The 15,805-nt window shown below is 31.7% G+C and overlaps 2 protein-coding genes across 2 annotated transcripts; one reads left to right on the top strand and one right to left on the bottom strand.

The window, feature by feature from the left end:
- The first annotated feature begins 4,178 nt into the window (after positions 1 to 4,178).
- On the top strand, positions 4,179 to 6,124 carry LOC106776275 (major latex allergen Hev b 5). The gene is made up of 2 exons (XM_014663673.2): positions 4,179 to 4,310; positions 5,252 to 6,124. Exons 1-2 carry the CDS (start codon positions 4,296 to 4,298, stop codon positions 5,735 to 5,737), a joined length of 501 nt encoding a protein of 166 aa, XP_014519159.1. The 5' UTR covers positions 4,179 to 4,295; the 3' UTR covers positions 5,738 to 6,124.
- A 643-nt stretch (positions 6,125 to 6,767) lies between these two features.
- LOC106775493 (E3 ubiquitin-protein ligase UPL5) lies at positions 6,768 to 12,757 on the bottom strand. Its single transcript, XM_014662622.2, has 3 exons — positions 11,098 to 12,757; positions 8,846 to 9,432; positions 6,768 to 7,166 (listed from the first exon to the last, which is right to left on the bottom strand). Exons 1-3 carry the CDS (start codon positions 12,674 to 12,676, stop codon positions 6,903 to 6,905), a joined length of 2,430 nt encoding a protein of 809 aa, XP_014518108.1. The 5' UTR covers positions 12,677 to 12,757; the 3' UTR covers positions 6,768 to 6,902.
- Between the last annotated feature and the right edge of the window lie 3,048 nt (positions 12,758 to 15,805).

Below are 15,805 nucleotides of genomic sequence, written 5' to 3'. Positions count from 1 at the left end.
TAGGTTGTATAAAATTATAGTTTATTATATATAATCATTATGAAAATGTCTTTTTTTAAGACAGAGATTCACTATATTTATATTATATATTCAAAACAAAAATATTTTTTTTCACTAAAAAATTTGATTTAATATAAATTGAAAATTCAAAAAATCCAATTAAATTAACCCGCAAACTAAGTCTAATTAACTTAATAAATTAAATAGTAAAAATAAATTTTAAAATATTAAATTTGAGTTATGCTGATGAGGTTGAATCCAAATTCAATCTAATATATGACTTATTATTAGAAAAAACGACTTAATATAAATTTGAAATTCGAAAAATCTAATTAAATTAACATACAATCTGAATAATTCAAATCTGATTAACTTAATAAATTAAATAATCAAAAATGAATTTTAAAATATTAAATTTGGTTATATTAAATACACAAGGTTGAATCCGAATTCACTCCAACCCAACTTATGATTGATCAGGCCTAGTAATTACTATAATAGGAAAAGTATTTTTATTTGAATTTAACGGGGATTAAAGTTGTACCTTCGTATTCGTATGATAAGTGAAACAAATATACATTCGACAAAAAAAAAAAAAACTACTAGATTGTTGTGAAATTATTTTTATAGTATATATTTTTTCATACTGATCAATTGGAACTTTGATATAAACATTATTTATTTCCTGGTAATACAACATGTAATACAAGTCAACCTTAGAAAAGATGATTTTGCAAGATGATATAATCAATCATCAATTTTAACCTGCAGATAAGAGTTGAATATATCAACTTTTAAGTATGCAAAACCAGACATAGAAAATTAATAATTTCGTCCGTAAAAGTAAAATGTGGACAAAACTAATGAAAAACTCTTTTTCATTTTTCATGTAGGCTCACCACTTGTAACAAATGTTTAAGTTCTTGAAGTCTACTCATTTATATTTTCCAATTGTTCTTTTAAGGTTTAAACCTTTTTTTGGTCTCTAAGTTAAGTTCTTATGTTCAGTTTAGTCTCCGTTTTTAAAAATGTCAACGTTTAGTCCCTATGATATGAAAAATGTATCAAATCACAAGTTTTTCATTAAGTAATTTGCTCTTCATAACACCTTCCATTATCAAATCACAAAATATTGGATACCTAGGTATGAAAACTTGTGATTTATTGCTCATTAAATTCTATTATGAGGACTGATTTGATACATTTTTTATATCATAGAGACTAAAGGTTGACATTTTTAAAAAGAGAGAACTAAACTAAAAATCAGAACTTAACTTAGGAACCAAAAAAGAGTTTAAACTTTCTTTTAATTAGGTGATTTCTTCAATCCTATTATTGTATATAATATACATAATCCTTTATTGTTTATTGCACTTAAAAATTTATAAATCGTTAAGAAGAAAAAACAAGAGCAACCCAGAATTGAGTATATAAATTGGAATATCTGTTTTTGAATTAAAAGAGTATGGGAGAAGTTAAAGATATGGATGAGTGTGTTGTTTTATGGTAATAATGGTGATGAGAATTATTTATCGATAGATAGGAAAAAGAAAAGAGAGTGAGTGATTGTATATGAACGTGCATATGGCCAACTTTCTTGTTCCTCGTTACAAAAGTCGCTGTCTCGAACCAAACTACAGCGATTTCTGATTCCACTTCCAATCCTAATCATCATTATGCATTCCTAATCAAATTATAATTATTATTATCGAACAAATACACCTATAATATGATTCTTTGTTAATTCAGGCGTGAAGTAGCACAGTTTTCAGATCGAAAATATATATAAAATATAGTATGAATTTGAAAAAGATAAGTGTTTAATAATATTAATAAAGAATGAATAAATTAAGAGGAAGAGTTGGGCTACAATAGTAGAATATACGAGGATGATGATGCGGGAAGGGAATCTGAGATGGAGTGGGCCATGAGAGAAGAAAGGCCCACATAAGATGTGGGATTATTGGTCCACGTCATCAACGTTGGAATGATTCAGTCACCTGGTTGGAAAACCGAGCATTGCACGTTACTATGAGAGAGAGAGAGAGAATGAGGACCATAATAGCCGAGACAGCCAAACGTGAACACATTCAAGGGTGTAATCCTAGTTAGCATCCACGTGGCGGGATTGTATTGGTTGAAGGGTATCAAATTGAAGAACTTGCGTGTGTGGCGTCTGTTTTGGAGTGGGGACTCTCCACCGCCCCTAAACTTTTTCAGCTAAAATTTGTCGCTTTACAGCCAATTCCTTCTAACTTTTTTCTTGTGGTAAATATCACAAACAAAAACACTCCTCCATAATCAACTTGCGTTCTGCTACTTTCAAAGCCTAATTCGGATTGCCATCACTTCGTTTCAACATTAGTGTCTCTCTTTAATACTATGAAAAAACGATAGAATGTCGGAATGATGATGCATGTTTGTTTCATCTTAAAACAACAGATGCGGGTGGTAACCGATAAAATTTTGGAAAATTATTATTTTAACAATTTTTTTTTATAACCGTTTATGTAATAATTTGTTATTGTTCTATTTTAAATATACAAATCAATAAAGTTGTCAAAAAAATTTTAACTATCCAAAATTTTATCACCTAAGAGATGAAAGTTTATAAGAAGAGTGAGAAGTAATTTATTTTAGGATTATAATATGTTAATAAATTTTTTAACAATAAATTATGTATCATTATTTTATTAATATGTATATTTAAAATAAATCAATCACAATTATAATTATAATATAGTTGTAAAAAAAATTATTAAAATAGATTTTTCATTCTTTTGTGACGTGGAGATGAAAGCATAGGCATGTGGGTCAATGTGGAGTTTTAATCTTTTTGAAAAGGGGGATTCCCAAGACTATGAAGAATGGAAATGGGCCGATTCAGGGAACCAAAAGTTGTCCACGCAATTAACTTCTTCTTTCTGTTGTTGTTTTTTCTTTCCTATTTTTTCTCACCTGGCTCCACCATTTTCCTTTGGAGTTTGGAGGTTAATGATGCCCATTCATCACGGGTCCCACATCGACCACCGCCCTATTTTCCTTTGTTGCCTTTTCATTGGTCATTTTTCCAAACGTCCTTTTCAAATTTTCCTTCATCCTTACCGAAACTCTCTAACCTTAAATTTTTTTGATAAACGGCTTCACTTGACCAGAACAGGGCATGCCAGAGTTTCCAAGCACCCACTAATTTAATTACATTTAATTAGCTCTACAATTAGGAAACAGCATTACTTCAATCAGTACAACATCCATTAACCAATACCCGATTTTGTTGGTGTATAGCCATGCTAATTATCTACAGAAGATAAGTAATTCGGTACGGTTTCAATTAAAGGGCTTTCATGTGTTGTTGTTGTCTTCAATATTATTATATCTTTTCTTTATTTGTTTTCCATTATTTATGATTGCTCCATTTTGGGTGCCTAGCTGGCTACCTTTCTCATCTAGGGAAAAGCTGGGTCCATTCTTAAGAGTAGTAGAGCCGTAGAGCACATATTTTAAGCTGCTCTGCTACTATATTATTCCACCAAGAGAGAAAATTTTAAATCAAATAAGTGGTACGATAATAATAATAATTACCAAAATACCTAGTAAAAAATAATAGGTAATAGAACTCCAACCCCACCTTTGAAACAGGGTATTTTAGTGGTCACCCCGCAATTATTTTGTAATCCGAGTAAAATATAAGCTATATTATAGTTTGATTCTTTGACAGAAAATGCTACTTGGTTTAAAATCTTTGATAACAAAGTTTTTAGTCTTCGAGTTGTCTTGCAGTTCATTTAACACTTTCTACGGTGAAGTAATTTATAAGAGAAATCTGGTTCTAAAATGACAATTAGGAATTATACTATATTTGATAAAATGAACCATTAAAAGGAATGCTCTCAAAGTTTCACTGAATTGCTATATATACTATACACGTAGCTCAAATAATTGTAGCGGTAAGTGTGTACATATTTTTTTTTGTGTTGTTTTGCAGAGATAATAGATAAACAATGAAAAGGAAAAACATTGACAACTGGGCATACTACTACTGTCTTTTATTTTCTGTCAGTGATATCAGCCATCTCTTTGAAAAAGATTCTTCCAACTGATAACACCACACACACTCTCTCTCTCTCTTTAGAGTTGCATCTACTATTCATCACACTGCACCTCTATATAAACCTCTCTCACTTTGATCACCTCACTCACAATTACAAGCACTCTTTCTCTCTGTCCTCCTCGCTCGTTTACACACCCTCCAACCTTCAACTTTCAGCTTTTTTTAATCCCCCTCTCCTTTCCAAATGGCCAGTGTTGAGGTAATTCAAAGACACAGTTTCGTTCTTTATTGCCTCTGGTTTTGTACATTCCTTTACTCTGCTTCACGTGTGTAGCAGTAGTTTTTGTGGTTCCTACATGCACACGATCAAAATAAAAACTTTAACATAATAACCGTTTCTTCACTTTCTTTATACTTGTGTTATTCACTATATATCGATCAAAGAATCACTTTGGCTTTTTATTACGTGCTGAGGTGCGATCTACCAAGTTATACATATATACGTTGCTTTTTATTATAAAGATTTCAGTTTCATTTTTGTTATCCCGATCTATCTTTGTTTTTGTTGCTGCGATATTTGATAACCTCAATATATACAATCCATAAATTATAACTGCGATCGGCTACTTCAATTGCACGAGATTTGTAGGAATCAACGTGTTCCATAGTTTTTTTTATCATTGATTTTTTTTGTATGAATCACCAACCTTTTTCCAGATGACTAGTATCTTTGAGATATTCATTGGTGTGTGAAATTGGATTGCGATCAACAGTTTATGTGGACCTCGTTTTCATTTTGTGGTATAAAGATCACAGTTCTGTGAATCATCGATGCAACATCATAGATCAATTTATTAATTACGTAACCTTATTTTTTTCCTATAATTGTAGATTGTTATTAATTTCAATAAAGTTCAATCCAACGTAACCCAACTAATTGTTGAAGCTAGTTAACACGCTCGAAACCAAGTTGAGCATCTACTTCAAAGTAAAAGGAAAACAGTTAACTCTATCACCTCACTTTATAAGCTAAGTTCTATTAAACGATTTGCATTTATCTTATAACACGTCAAAGTGGAGATTATGTGATCTTTCACTAGCGTCTCTTCCATCAACTTTATCGGTTTTTCTTGCTTCGAATCCACCTTAGTTAAGCTAGGAACAAGACTTTTTTTTTAAATATAATTAGAAATGTTACAGGTTGCACAGCAAACACCAGCAACAGTGCAAGATACAGAAGCAACCGAGGTGACCAAGACCGTGGAAACAACCCCGGAAGAAGTAGCCGCTGAGGTTCCCGCCACAGAACAACCAGCTGCCGAGGTTGCTGTCCCAGAACAACCAGCCGATGAGGTTCCTAACCCAGAATCAACCACCGAAGAAGCAAAGAAGGAAAGCAGCGAAGCAGCAGGAGCAGAAACAACAACTACAGAAGAAAGCCCAGATGATACAAAAAGCGAAGTTCCAGTTGAAGTTGTGAGCGAGGAGAGAGAGACAAAGGAGACAGAGGAAGCGAAGGCAGAGGAAGAGAAGTCAGGAGAAGAGAAAAGTGACGAAGTGAAAGAAGAGCCAACAGCAGAGGAGACCAAAGCAAGTACTGAAACAGAAGCAGCAGTGACAGAGGAAGAGAACAAACCCGCTGAGGCACTGGAAGCGATTCCTGTTGTTGAGAAGACTGAAGCATAGACCTATAGACAGTGTGAGTAAGAAAAGAAGTTTGAAATGGTCCTACTTGTGGGGATCGGCTCTACCATTTTGCATGCCAAGTTGAAAAGCTTTCTCCTATTTTATTTCTTTAGTTTTATATTATTATTATTATTATTATTATTATATTATGATGGTTGTATGGAGGGTTGGTATACCTACGTTTAAGCACGACACTTGGCTCCACATCAGCATGCTTGGCAAGGGATGACATGAGAAATTTTAAGAGTCGTGTGTCGAAGTGAAGTGAGCTAAACTGCTGGTGCGTGAGCTTAGGATTGATGTTTATTGGCTGGGTTAAATGACTTTGTGATGGTGTGTTATTGTGTTTCTTTAGCTTTGAATAAATAATATTTACTTTATAAGTTATACTGTTTTTACACAATAATGTTTTCCTTTCCAAACTTGTCCTCCACCTTAAACTCTTAATATTGCAAAGTAATTGTATCTGAATATATGTCTTTTATCAAAACGACTTATAGGTGGATTCTAATGAACATGAACCATACACTTACCTATTTATTAACAAAAAGTATGTATGAGTTTTCTGCTTTGTACACGCCTCGTGTTCCAAGAAAATTACAGGTACTTGGAGGGAAAGTAATAAAAAAAATGAAGGGCAGAAATAAATGGATATATTCCAAATTATTTATATCATATATATGTTCCTCAATTTTTCCATATATGCATTAACATTTAATTCCGAAACTAGATGGTAAAGCCATTAAAAACTTATGCAAATTTTAACTAATAAATATTATATGGCAATGGATTAGAACTTTTTAACACTATATTGCTAATCTCTGTAAAAAAAAAACACCTTGACTAAAAGTTGTTTTAATAATCAGAAAACAATTATTAATTGAGAATAATATCAGTAAGTGTTAAAGGCGACAGTCTATAAAGTGAAATCATCAACTAGAAACATTGTCAAATACAAAACTAATAAAAGTTTGTATTTAAAATTCACTTTTTAAGAAATTCTCACTTAATATTATTAATGATATAAACACTTGCCATTGCAATTGCATCCAGGACTGATATAACAAACATAAATGACGAGAATTTTCAATTTATCATTCAGAGATAAATAATCATATACTACCCTATAATATGTACAAATATTGAGAACCTACATTTGGTGTATTTAACTAAGACCAAAACTACTAGCAATGTGTTCTTGAGTGATGACTCCAAAGTGATCTTCCATAACAGCAATAGACGAATACTCCGGTAAAAACAGACGGTGAAAACATGTGTGAGATGAGGGCAGGCGATTGCTAGGTTCTGCAGTCCTGCAAATGGACAGAGGGGAAGACAAACCACGGAATCCTTCAACTGGTAAATATTTCACAGATGTCCAAAAGAGAAGCAGAACCCTCCTTTGTTGTGCTGACATTCTCCCAACAATCTGACAAGTTTTTTTCCACAAAATATTATATTAAAAATTAACAATAGCATCTCCAATCAAATCTCGAAATAATGAGTGATCTGAAATACTTCCACTTAAAACAAGATCCCAATTAACTAATACTAATGGTAAATAGTAACAAGACAGAAGAACTTGTTAGTAAGATTTATTGCATCTCATATCAATGAAACTACTACATTCAGGTGTTTTGGATGAATTCACCATTTTATAACAAATTTTTAACAAGATTCTGCAATTCAACTTCAAAACAGTTTATTCATATTGTTGGGAAACTACTTGCTATCTGAACGAGTGCTCAAACTGGTGATAATGGGTAGCATATTTTAGTGCTCAGGTTTCAGCACAGGAAAAATATGTTGGAAACTACTTGCTTAGTCATAGTTTGACTCAAATCATAATAATATTTGTGTTGTGCTTAAATCTTTTATTGTTACGAATATAGATGTTTCTAATGATGGTGGTGTACTAATAGATTTTGATTCCTTGACTTGACTAATATGTCTTCTTTTAAGGATTTTTTATTCCTTGACTTGACTAATATGTCTTCTTTTAAGGATATTACTTTCACTATTGATAGTTTGCTGAATTTACAACATTTAGATTAACCTCATTGTAGTTGAGGTAAATCCTTATTTTTTGACGTATAAGGAAACTCTTTCAGGAAACTAAAAATGACCTTTAAAGGAGCTGATACGTTTGATGGGAGATAAAATTCTAATTTTGCAGAGGATAAAGAGCCAGTTCAATTTACAAGGAAGCTTAGTCGGAATATGCCAAAAAAAGTTAATATTAAATCTTTCGAAAACAAGGATTTCTAAAAGGCTATAATAAGTTTTAAAGGCCTTTATGGATTGTGAGCGAGTTTAATATGAAGAGGAATTTGACTATTGAGCTGTAATTTTTTACTGATGTTGCATTGGTTTAATTTTTTCCATCTATATATTTTTCATAATGATAGGATATAGGGTGATAGGTTATGATGGGTTTAAATGAGAAGGATAGTTAGGAGGGAAAAGAAACTTTATATACAGGGAGTGAGTTCTGTATAGGGACGATTATTGAGTGAATTTATTGTAAGTCTGAACTTTGGCAAGAAGAGGGAGGTTATGCTCCCAACCAGGGAGGTTATGCTTCCACTCATTTTTTATAAAGAGAGTTCTTTTACTGTGAATAATATAGAAAATTCATTCTTCCATTACTGTTTCTATCTTCTGAGTATGTTCTTGTTAGATATCAAACCCGGGTACCTAACATAATTTTTTCATCATAGGTATTTTTTTGCCTATATGTGTAATATATTTTTATCATGCACTTGGTGAGGTCCCCGTGTTTTCCTATTTGTTTTCTTTTTCTTAATTTTTTTAAAATATTCATGTTATGAAAATGATGCTTAACATGAGCTTATGGGGATAGTGTTCCAAGAAGCAATAGCGTTTTGCTACACTAGACAAAATAGAAACGGAGACTAACATATGGGACACATGCAGTAAATAACTGCGGCCCAATAAAGCCACTCCTTCCTGCTTATAAAATAAAATCATATTAGGGGAAATTGATTTTAATATTTTCTTGAATGTTAAAATAAGTGCTGTGGAATTATATTAGTAAAAATATGTAATGAAAAGAAGAAAATAAGGGAGCCAGTATAACCTACACACCTCCCAAAACCAGGATATCTGACAGTCAGACTCTTTATAGCCCTTGTACACGGTATGTGCCTTCCAATCTTCAATAGAGATTGTATTTTCACTCCCATACAGCATCCAATCAAGATCTTCAAGCTCTAAACATTGGAAGAACTGTTGAAGGTTTGAGCTGGAAAGAATATCAGCTAAACCCTGGGCAAAGTTTGCTACCTGCTCAAATATGGATGTTACAAAATAATGTTGTATGAGAAGATCAACATAGTGCTCCCGGTTCTGACTATTCAATACAACGTTTTTCCCACCAGGACAAAGATCGACAACTTCCCTGCATCCTAATTCCTCCAACTCTCTAACAAATGTCAGTCCTAATGCATCCGAGTCAATAAAATCAGCATCCATCTCCAATATTTGCTTGCAGCTTCTATACAAGCAAGGATCTGCATCCCGTATATCTTCTAAGGTAACACGAATTCCAGCCAATTGCACGAAAAATACACGATCAAAAACAATACCAACTTGCACCCTTTCCAACAAAGCCAATGCAATAACCCGACCAGCGAACCTAAAGTACTCAAGGTGTCGAGGATGTACCTTAGATGCTGCAGTTAAGTAGACAAAGAATAAACTAAGCATGATTGAGCAAAAGATCTCTAACAATATGTACTGATAAAGATATATAGCAAAACGCATCAGTACTCAACACTATGCAACCATGGTACCTAGTATTAACTAATGGGAACTCAAGTTTAGAGACAAAATGCTAATCATTGGACATGTTACACAATGCAGAATATATTGGTACTGATGAAGGTCACTCTTTTAGTCTTCTAAAAACTACAACCATACATAAGTATAACAATTCATGGGATGCAGAAGATATACATTTGACTTTTCTAAAATAACTGAAACTTGATTTTAATTTAATATGGATTTTTTTTAGATTTCACATATATAGTAGAAATAATAAGAGGCCTGGGGAACCGAAGTAACTAAGGTATGATTCATTAGGCAACACCCCTTCGAATCTGACATAACCTGAATATCCAAATATTTTTCTTTTGGAAAAAAAGGGTCAGGTTGGTTTAATTGGATCAGTGATCACCCCCCAAAAGACAAGGTGTCAACATTTTATAAACTTATTGTAATGAAAAAATTATAATAAGAAAAGAGGAATGTAAATACTTCAGAACTTCAAACAAATTATTTGAAAGTTAAAATCAATGATGTGTCAAATTCGCTAACATTTCCCACAGTAACATTAATTTAAGTGATTATGAAAAAAAGTAAAAGGAATGAATGACACTATCGTTACTACTCTGATGGGAACAGGAGAGAACAACATTACTACCGATGAGAACATTTATCCCATTACAATTGCTTGATGGTTTGATACGTTTACCGAGAGTGAAAAGCATAATTTAGCTTGCTAACATTAAGAGACGTGTAAAATGATAAAAATATGGTCTATCTACTGATTTAAAGTGGATCACGTTCACAAAATGTTTTGGTTAAAATTGTTGACCTCACACATCACCTCGCTTTAGATCAGCCAAAATAAAAAAAAAAAAAAAAATAGTATGAAGATGACATCAATGTGGGAAAGAAAATGGCACTTTCCAGGAGAAAATGACACTTTGGCAGAGCAAGCCACTGAGAAAGATAAAAAAAAGGATAGGATTATATAATAACTGGCCCATAATAGTGATGCTCAATAGCAGATATCACAAAGCAGAGCCAGTAAATGGAAAAATACATTACAAGTGATTACAATCAATTGATGGCTAATAACCTTCAATTGATCCAATCTGAACTGCATAGCTGTTTTGGCTGTGTCGCATTACCCCCAGGTAATGGCGGAGAGAAGCACTGTTCAGAAAGAAAAATAAAAATAAAAATTACCACATGATGGAGCCCCTTAAAAGATAAAGGTTAGAGGATCACGTTTACATGCCAGAGGAACTATTGCTGATAATAGACAAATAAGACCTATTCTCAACTAAACCATGTGGTCGTACCCCCATGTTTGCCACCCTTCATCTGCAGTCAACAGCTAGCTCTTCGTTTTCCCAATTTTCTTTATTGGATTTAAGTTAGAAGCCATTTATGAATAAGTAGGATTTGTTTCAGCTCTCAACTTCCCTTAAATGCATAAGGGTTTTAACCCCTAAACACTAGCTCAACATATTTAAGAAAGGTTGTCACTATTTGAAAATAGTCAGTAAGCATGAGAAAATAACATAAATTAGTTTCCAGATAAAACTTACCAGGATTCGGATAAAATCTCCTGCAGTCATTCGGGCAAGACACGAAAAGAGCATGTCGTGAATCAAATATTTCTCGACACACCAGAACAAACCACTCCCGTAACACACCCGGTCCTGTAGCTTTCTCGTTTTTGAATTCCATAAACAGACGAGAACGCAGAGACTCCGGCTTCGCTCGTCCTATGTACTCAAAGGACTCCGCCAGTACCTGAGACCTGTCAATAAGCATTTCATGAAACATGCCAAAGTCTTCGTCGACAGCAGGGAACAGAATCAATGCCAAGTGCCTTCTACACTCAAAATTAGTCACACTCTTGTTATCAAGAACCCACCGATGATCACCACCTCTCTTCACAAACCCAACAACAAGCGCAGACAGCATATTCTTATGAAACCTCAAAACTGTCCAAAACATTTCCTCTGCACCATCAAAGACCTTAGAAGTATCATACAAATCCTTCAAGATACGAAGATACTCAGACCATGAGTAATTGAGAACAAAACCCCTCCCACCAGATTGCTTGCCCGCCAAGCATTCCGCCATGACGCGAAAACACTCATCCATTTTGCTCAATAACCGAACAAACACAAGCCGAAGATAATCAACTTCTTCCTCAAGCAACTGATCATCATCCTTCTCCACTCTACATTTTTCATCATCATCACTCACAAAACCTCCCAAATATTGTTTCTGCAGAATAATTGCATTCCTCAAAGGGGCCAAGAATATTATCAAATCCGAAACTTCTGCCGGCGAAGGCCTCGTGATGGAGAGGATGGTGTCACCACACCGTTTACTATAATCTAAACTCACTAACAACGAATCCACAAGCTCGGGAACAAAGGAAATAACATCGCGAAGCGAAACCCTCTTTTTCACACTCCCAGAATCATGGGAAACCCCAATTGTATTCAACAAATGCCCCAAAGTGTTTCTACACGAAAGATACAAATAATCACGGTCTCCATGCCCAAACTTTCTAAGCTGCTTGCAAAACTCCATCACCGCGCCAATAGAACCCCCCTGCCAATTCTTCGTGCTCACGCAACTCATGAAATTGATTATGCAAGACGCAGCTAATTGCCCGGAATCAGCGTCACATGACGAGTGGTAGATCGAAACCAGCATGGTGGGGGCATTAGAGGCTGCGTAAAGCTCCACAAAACCAGGGAGGCTAAAATGGCGCATGGTGAGAACCTTCACGGTCTTCAATGCAGCACACGCGCTCCGTTTGTTGCTGGTAAACACCTGCGCAAGCAGGGATAGCACGTAGTCGATAGGGCGTGACGCCGCGGGGTACAATCCGCTGCGCAAGTGACCAACAATGTTGAGATTGGAATCGTTCTCGATGCCGGACTCCACCAGAGTCTTCTCCAATTGAAGTTGTTTTCCCTTGTATATCACTCTTAGTTCTCTCAGCGGCATTCCCGTCACCCATGCGATCTTCGCAAGGACAGACTTCACGGACTCTTCCGGGTAACCAGTCATCACCATGCTGGACCCCGTTGACACCGTACGGACGAAGAACTGAAATGGCCACCGCAACGGATTGGTGGAGTCTTCTTCTGCGCCAGACATTAATGGCGCCGGCGGAAAATGATCGGTTGTTATTGACGACGGCTACTGCGGTCAAAACAAAACGTTGACGTCCGTCACGGCCTCCTCACTGTCATCTTCATAAGGATTTTACTTGTATAATACTAATAACCAGTATATTCACTTGTATAATACTAATAAACAGTATAAATAATTAAATTAATTACTTATTTTTAATATTTGTTGTGACTTTTAAAATGATTATGCTAAAAATTAATAAGGTTAGTACTCCCAACAGTACTGAATTATATCCTCTCATGATAGAAAAATACGACTCATCTTTATTTTAAAAAATTAACTTCTATATACATTTTTATACTATTAAAAGATAAAAATCGATACAATTTCAAAATAATTATTATAGGAAAATATGATAAGTTACTACTGTAAAAAAATATCAATTACTCATCTATTATCATGTAATAAGATTTGGATTTTGATATTTTAACAATATTTTTTAACAATTTTTTAATAATAAAATATGTATCATCATTTTATTTGTTTGTTTAAATTTATTTAAAAAAAATATTTAAAATAAACTAATCATAAATTAGCATGAGTTGTCAAAAAATTATCAATAGAAAAATTCTTAAAATAACTTCTTTTCATAACTAGCCAAGGAATCCTTATTTCAATATCATGTGGAAAAACTAGTTAAATTAAATCTTTAGTGAAAAGTTACTTTAAAATGTCATTATTTTATCATATTCAAAATGATTGTCTATTATTTTATGATCAACATTATATGTTTTAATTTTTATAATACAATATTTTAACATACTATATCAAATAACAGTAACCAACAGATCAGATATTATATTTCTATACGTATTTAAATAATTAAAAAACTAAAAAAATTACAACAAATTTTCTATATCTGAAAAAATAAATTATTAACACAAAATCAAATATTAATCAATAATATAAAAAGAAGAAAAAACAAATAATAAATACCTGGTGAGAAAATACACCTTTGTGATATCTACCACCCCCTTCCTAATCAGTGTTGAAAGAAGTGTTGTCTAATACACAAATATAAATTAAAGTGAAAAAAAAAATTAAACCAAAGAAAACTTAACATGAGAATATGAAATTTTCAAATTTAAAAAACCAAATGTTCTTAATTAAGAAAATAGCAATATATATTTAATTTTATTTTATTTTTGTCAGCATATTGTATAAGAATAATTTTTCAAATATATAATTTTTCAAATATGTATGTATGTGTGTATTTTTATCAATTAATTTTTCATTGGAAGGTTAAAGATATATGTTATCTATTATTAAAATTAAAATGTTATCTATTATATAATCCCAAAGTTGCACCAACCTTGGAAAGAGAATGGAAAAACATCCAACTACAATAATTTAGTCTTCAAATGTCTCAAACATTTAATCTTCAATCAACCCACAAAATACCCTAATTTTACTTCACTAAATTAATATACAGTTTACACAATAGGCACCTAATTTCAAGTTGTCGTATACTTTTGAAGTTTTGTTATGATTTTAGTCACTGAAATAATATATTAACAAAAGGACCACATTGATTTTCTTTAACAAATATTAAAATTACATTCAGTTTTTCACTTAAAATAACAATGTTTAAACATAACAACTCGATTTCATGTTAAAACATTTCAGATTCAGTCATAAAAATAGCATGGTTCATATTTATAACACCATTAATTAAACTTAAATCAACATCGAATAACTTAAACAATACAGCTTGAATCTTAAAACAGCACTTATGAAAGTTTAAATAGGATGGTTCATCTTAAACAACTCCAAGTCTTCTCATTTTGTGATTAATCAACAAACACTTGTAAGTTGTTTCTTATACAATTGACCATATATTAATCCGCAATTAAGCATTTAAATATATAAATCACCATAATCATAATATTTACCAATAACAACTCAACAACAAAATATTTAAATATAGATATAATATTTACTCTTATTCATTATGAACACTAAAAAATCATAATGAATAATACCATTAAAATCTCTCTAACATGTTAGAATTAGTTTTCAATATTTATTGTCTTTCTAATTCTGTTAATCTTCTTATTTATAAGATATGAATCAGTTTGCTTGTTCCAATTGGATTGGACATAAAATTTGCATTTGATGTTTTGTAATTAAAGTAATCAAATATGTTGGGCAATTATTTATTATTTAATTTTCAATAATTTTCGTTTATTTTATTTTTGTAATGGAAACAAATCAATATATAATAATTGATTTTGTTGAAATATTATTCGATCTTTGGTATTTTTATTTATTTACACAATATTTTCATACATAAAAATTAAATATTTATATTTTCATATTTATTAAATAAAAACTTCGATTATCTAAAATATAATAATAAAAACAATGATAGTGTCAATTATATGTTTTTATTTGGATATTATATACAATAATTAAATGTTAATAAATTTTAATTATTTCTATCTTTCTTGTATTTTAAAAGAGTATTTTTATTTATAGCATATTTTAAAAACCATCTTTTAGATATATAAAAAATTATAAAATAAAATTAAAAGTATTTTAAAAAAGGAATGTATAAATACTTAATCATTACAAAATGATGAATTAATTTAAATTCATTAAATAATGATTATAGTCTCATTAATTTTTTAAAATAAAAAATATATTATTAATTAATCATAAAAAGAAATTTTATATATATATATATATATATATATATATATATATGAATTAGACAATCTTTTATACTCAATCATTCATTTAGGGTCTGTTCTTTTGAACAGATTCTCCTGTTCATGAAGATTAGCAAGGATGGATGAAAGAATTTTTCTTGTTCGTTTTAATAGATTTGTGAGGAATGAAATGAGAGGATATATGTAGATTATTGCTTTTTTTATCCCCCCGTGCACTGCGAAGATTTGGAAGAAATGGTAGGTATTTTCATTTTTAACCTTTATAATTAACTTTCATACTTTTATAATAATAATAATATAAATAATAATAATAATAATAATAGTAATAATATAAATATTAAACTTAACTTTAAAATATTTATTAATTATTTTATCATTTTTAAAATATATTATTTCATTTTTAAAATATATTATTTTAATT

Source organism: Vigna radiata, chromosome 10, assembly GCF_000741045.1.
Source record: "Vigna radiata var. radiata cultivar VC1973A chromosome 10, Vradiata_ver6, whole genome shotgun sequence".
In the NCBI taxonomy this organism is placed as follows: domain Eukaryota; kingdom Viridiplantae; phylum Streptophyta; class Magnoliopsida; order Fabales; family Fabaceae; genus Vigna; species Vigna radiata.
Note: the sequence above shows the minus strand (reverse complement) of the source record. Positions and strands in the feature narration are given on the sequence as shown.

What these genes read in the sequence shown, in the direction of transcription:
- LOC106775493 (XM_014662622.2), bottom strand. Translation starts at nt 12,676, where the DNA reads ATGTCTGGCGCAGAAGAAGACTCCACCAATCCGTTGCGGTGGCCATTT. An exon ending in GAGATTTTATCCGAATCCTG is followed by an intron (nt 9,433 to 11,097) that starts GTAAGTTTTATC and finishes ACTTAACTGCAG; the next exon opens with CATCTAAGGTACATCCTCGA. An exon ending in AGATATCCTGGTTTTGGGAG is followed by an intron (nt 7,167 to 8,845) that starts GTGTGTAGGTTA and finishes AAAACTTGTCAG; the next exon opens with ATTGTTGGGAGAATGTCAGC.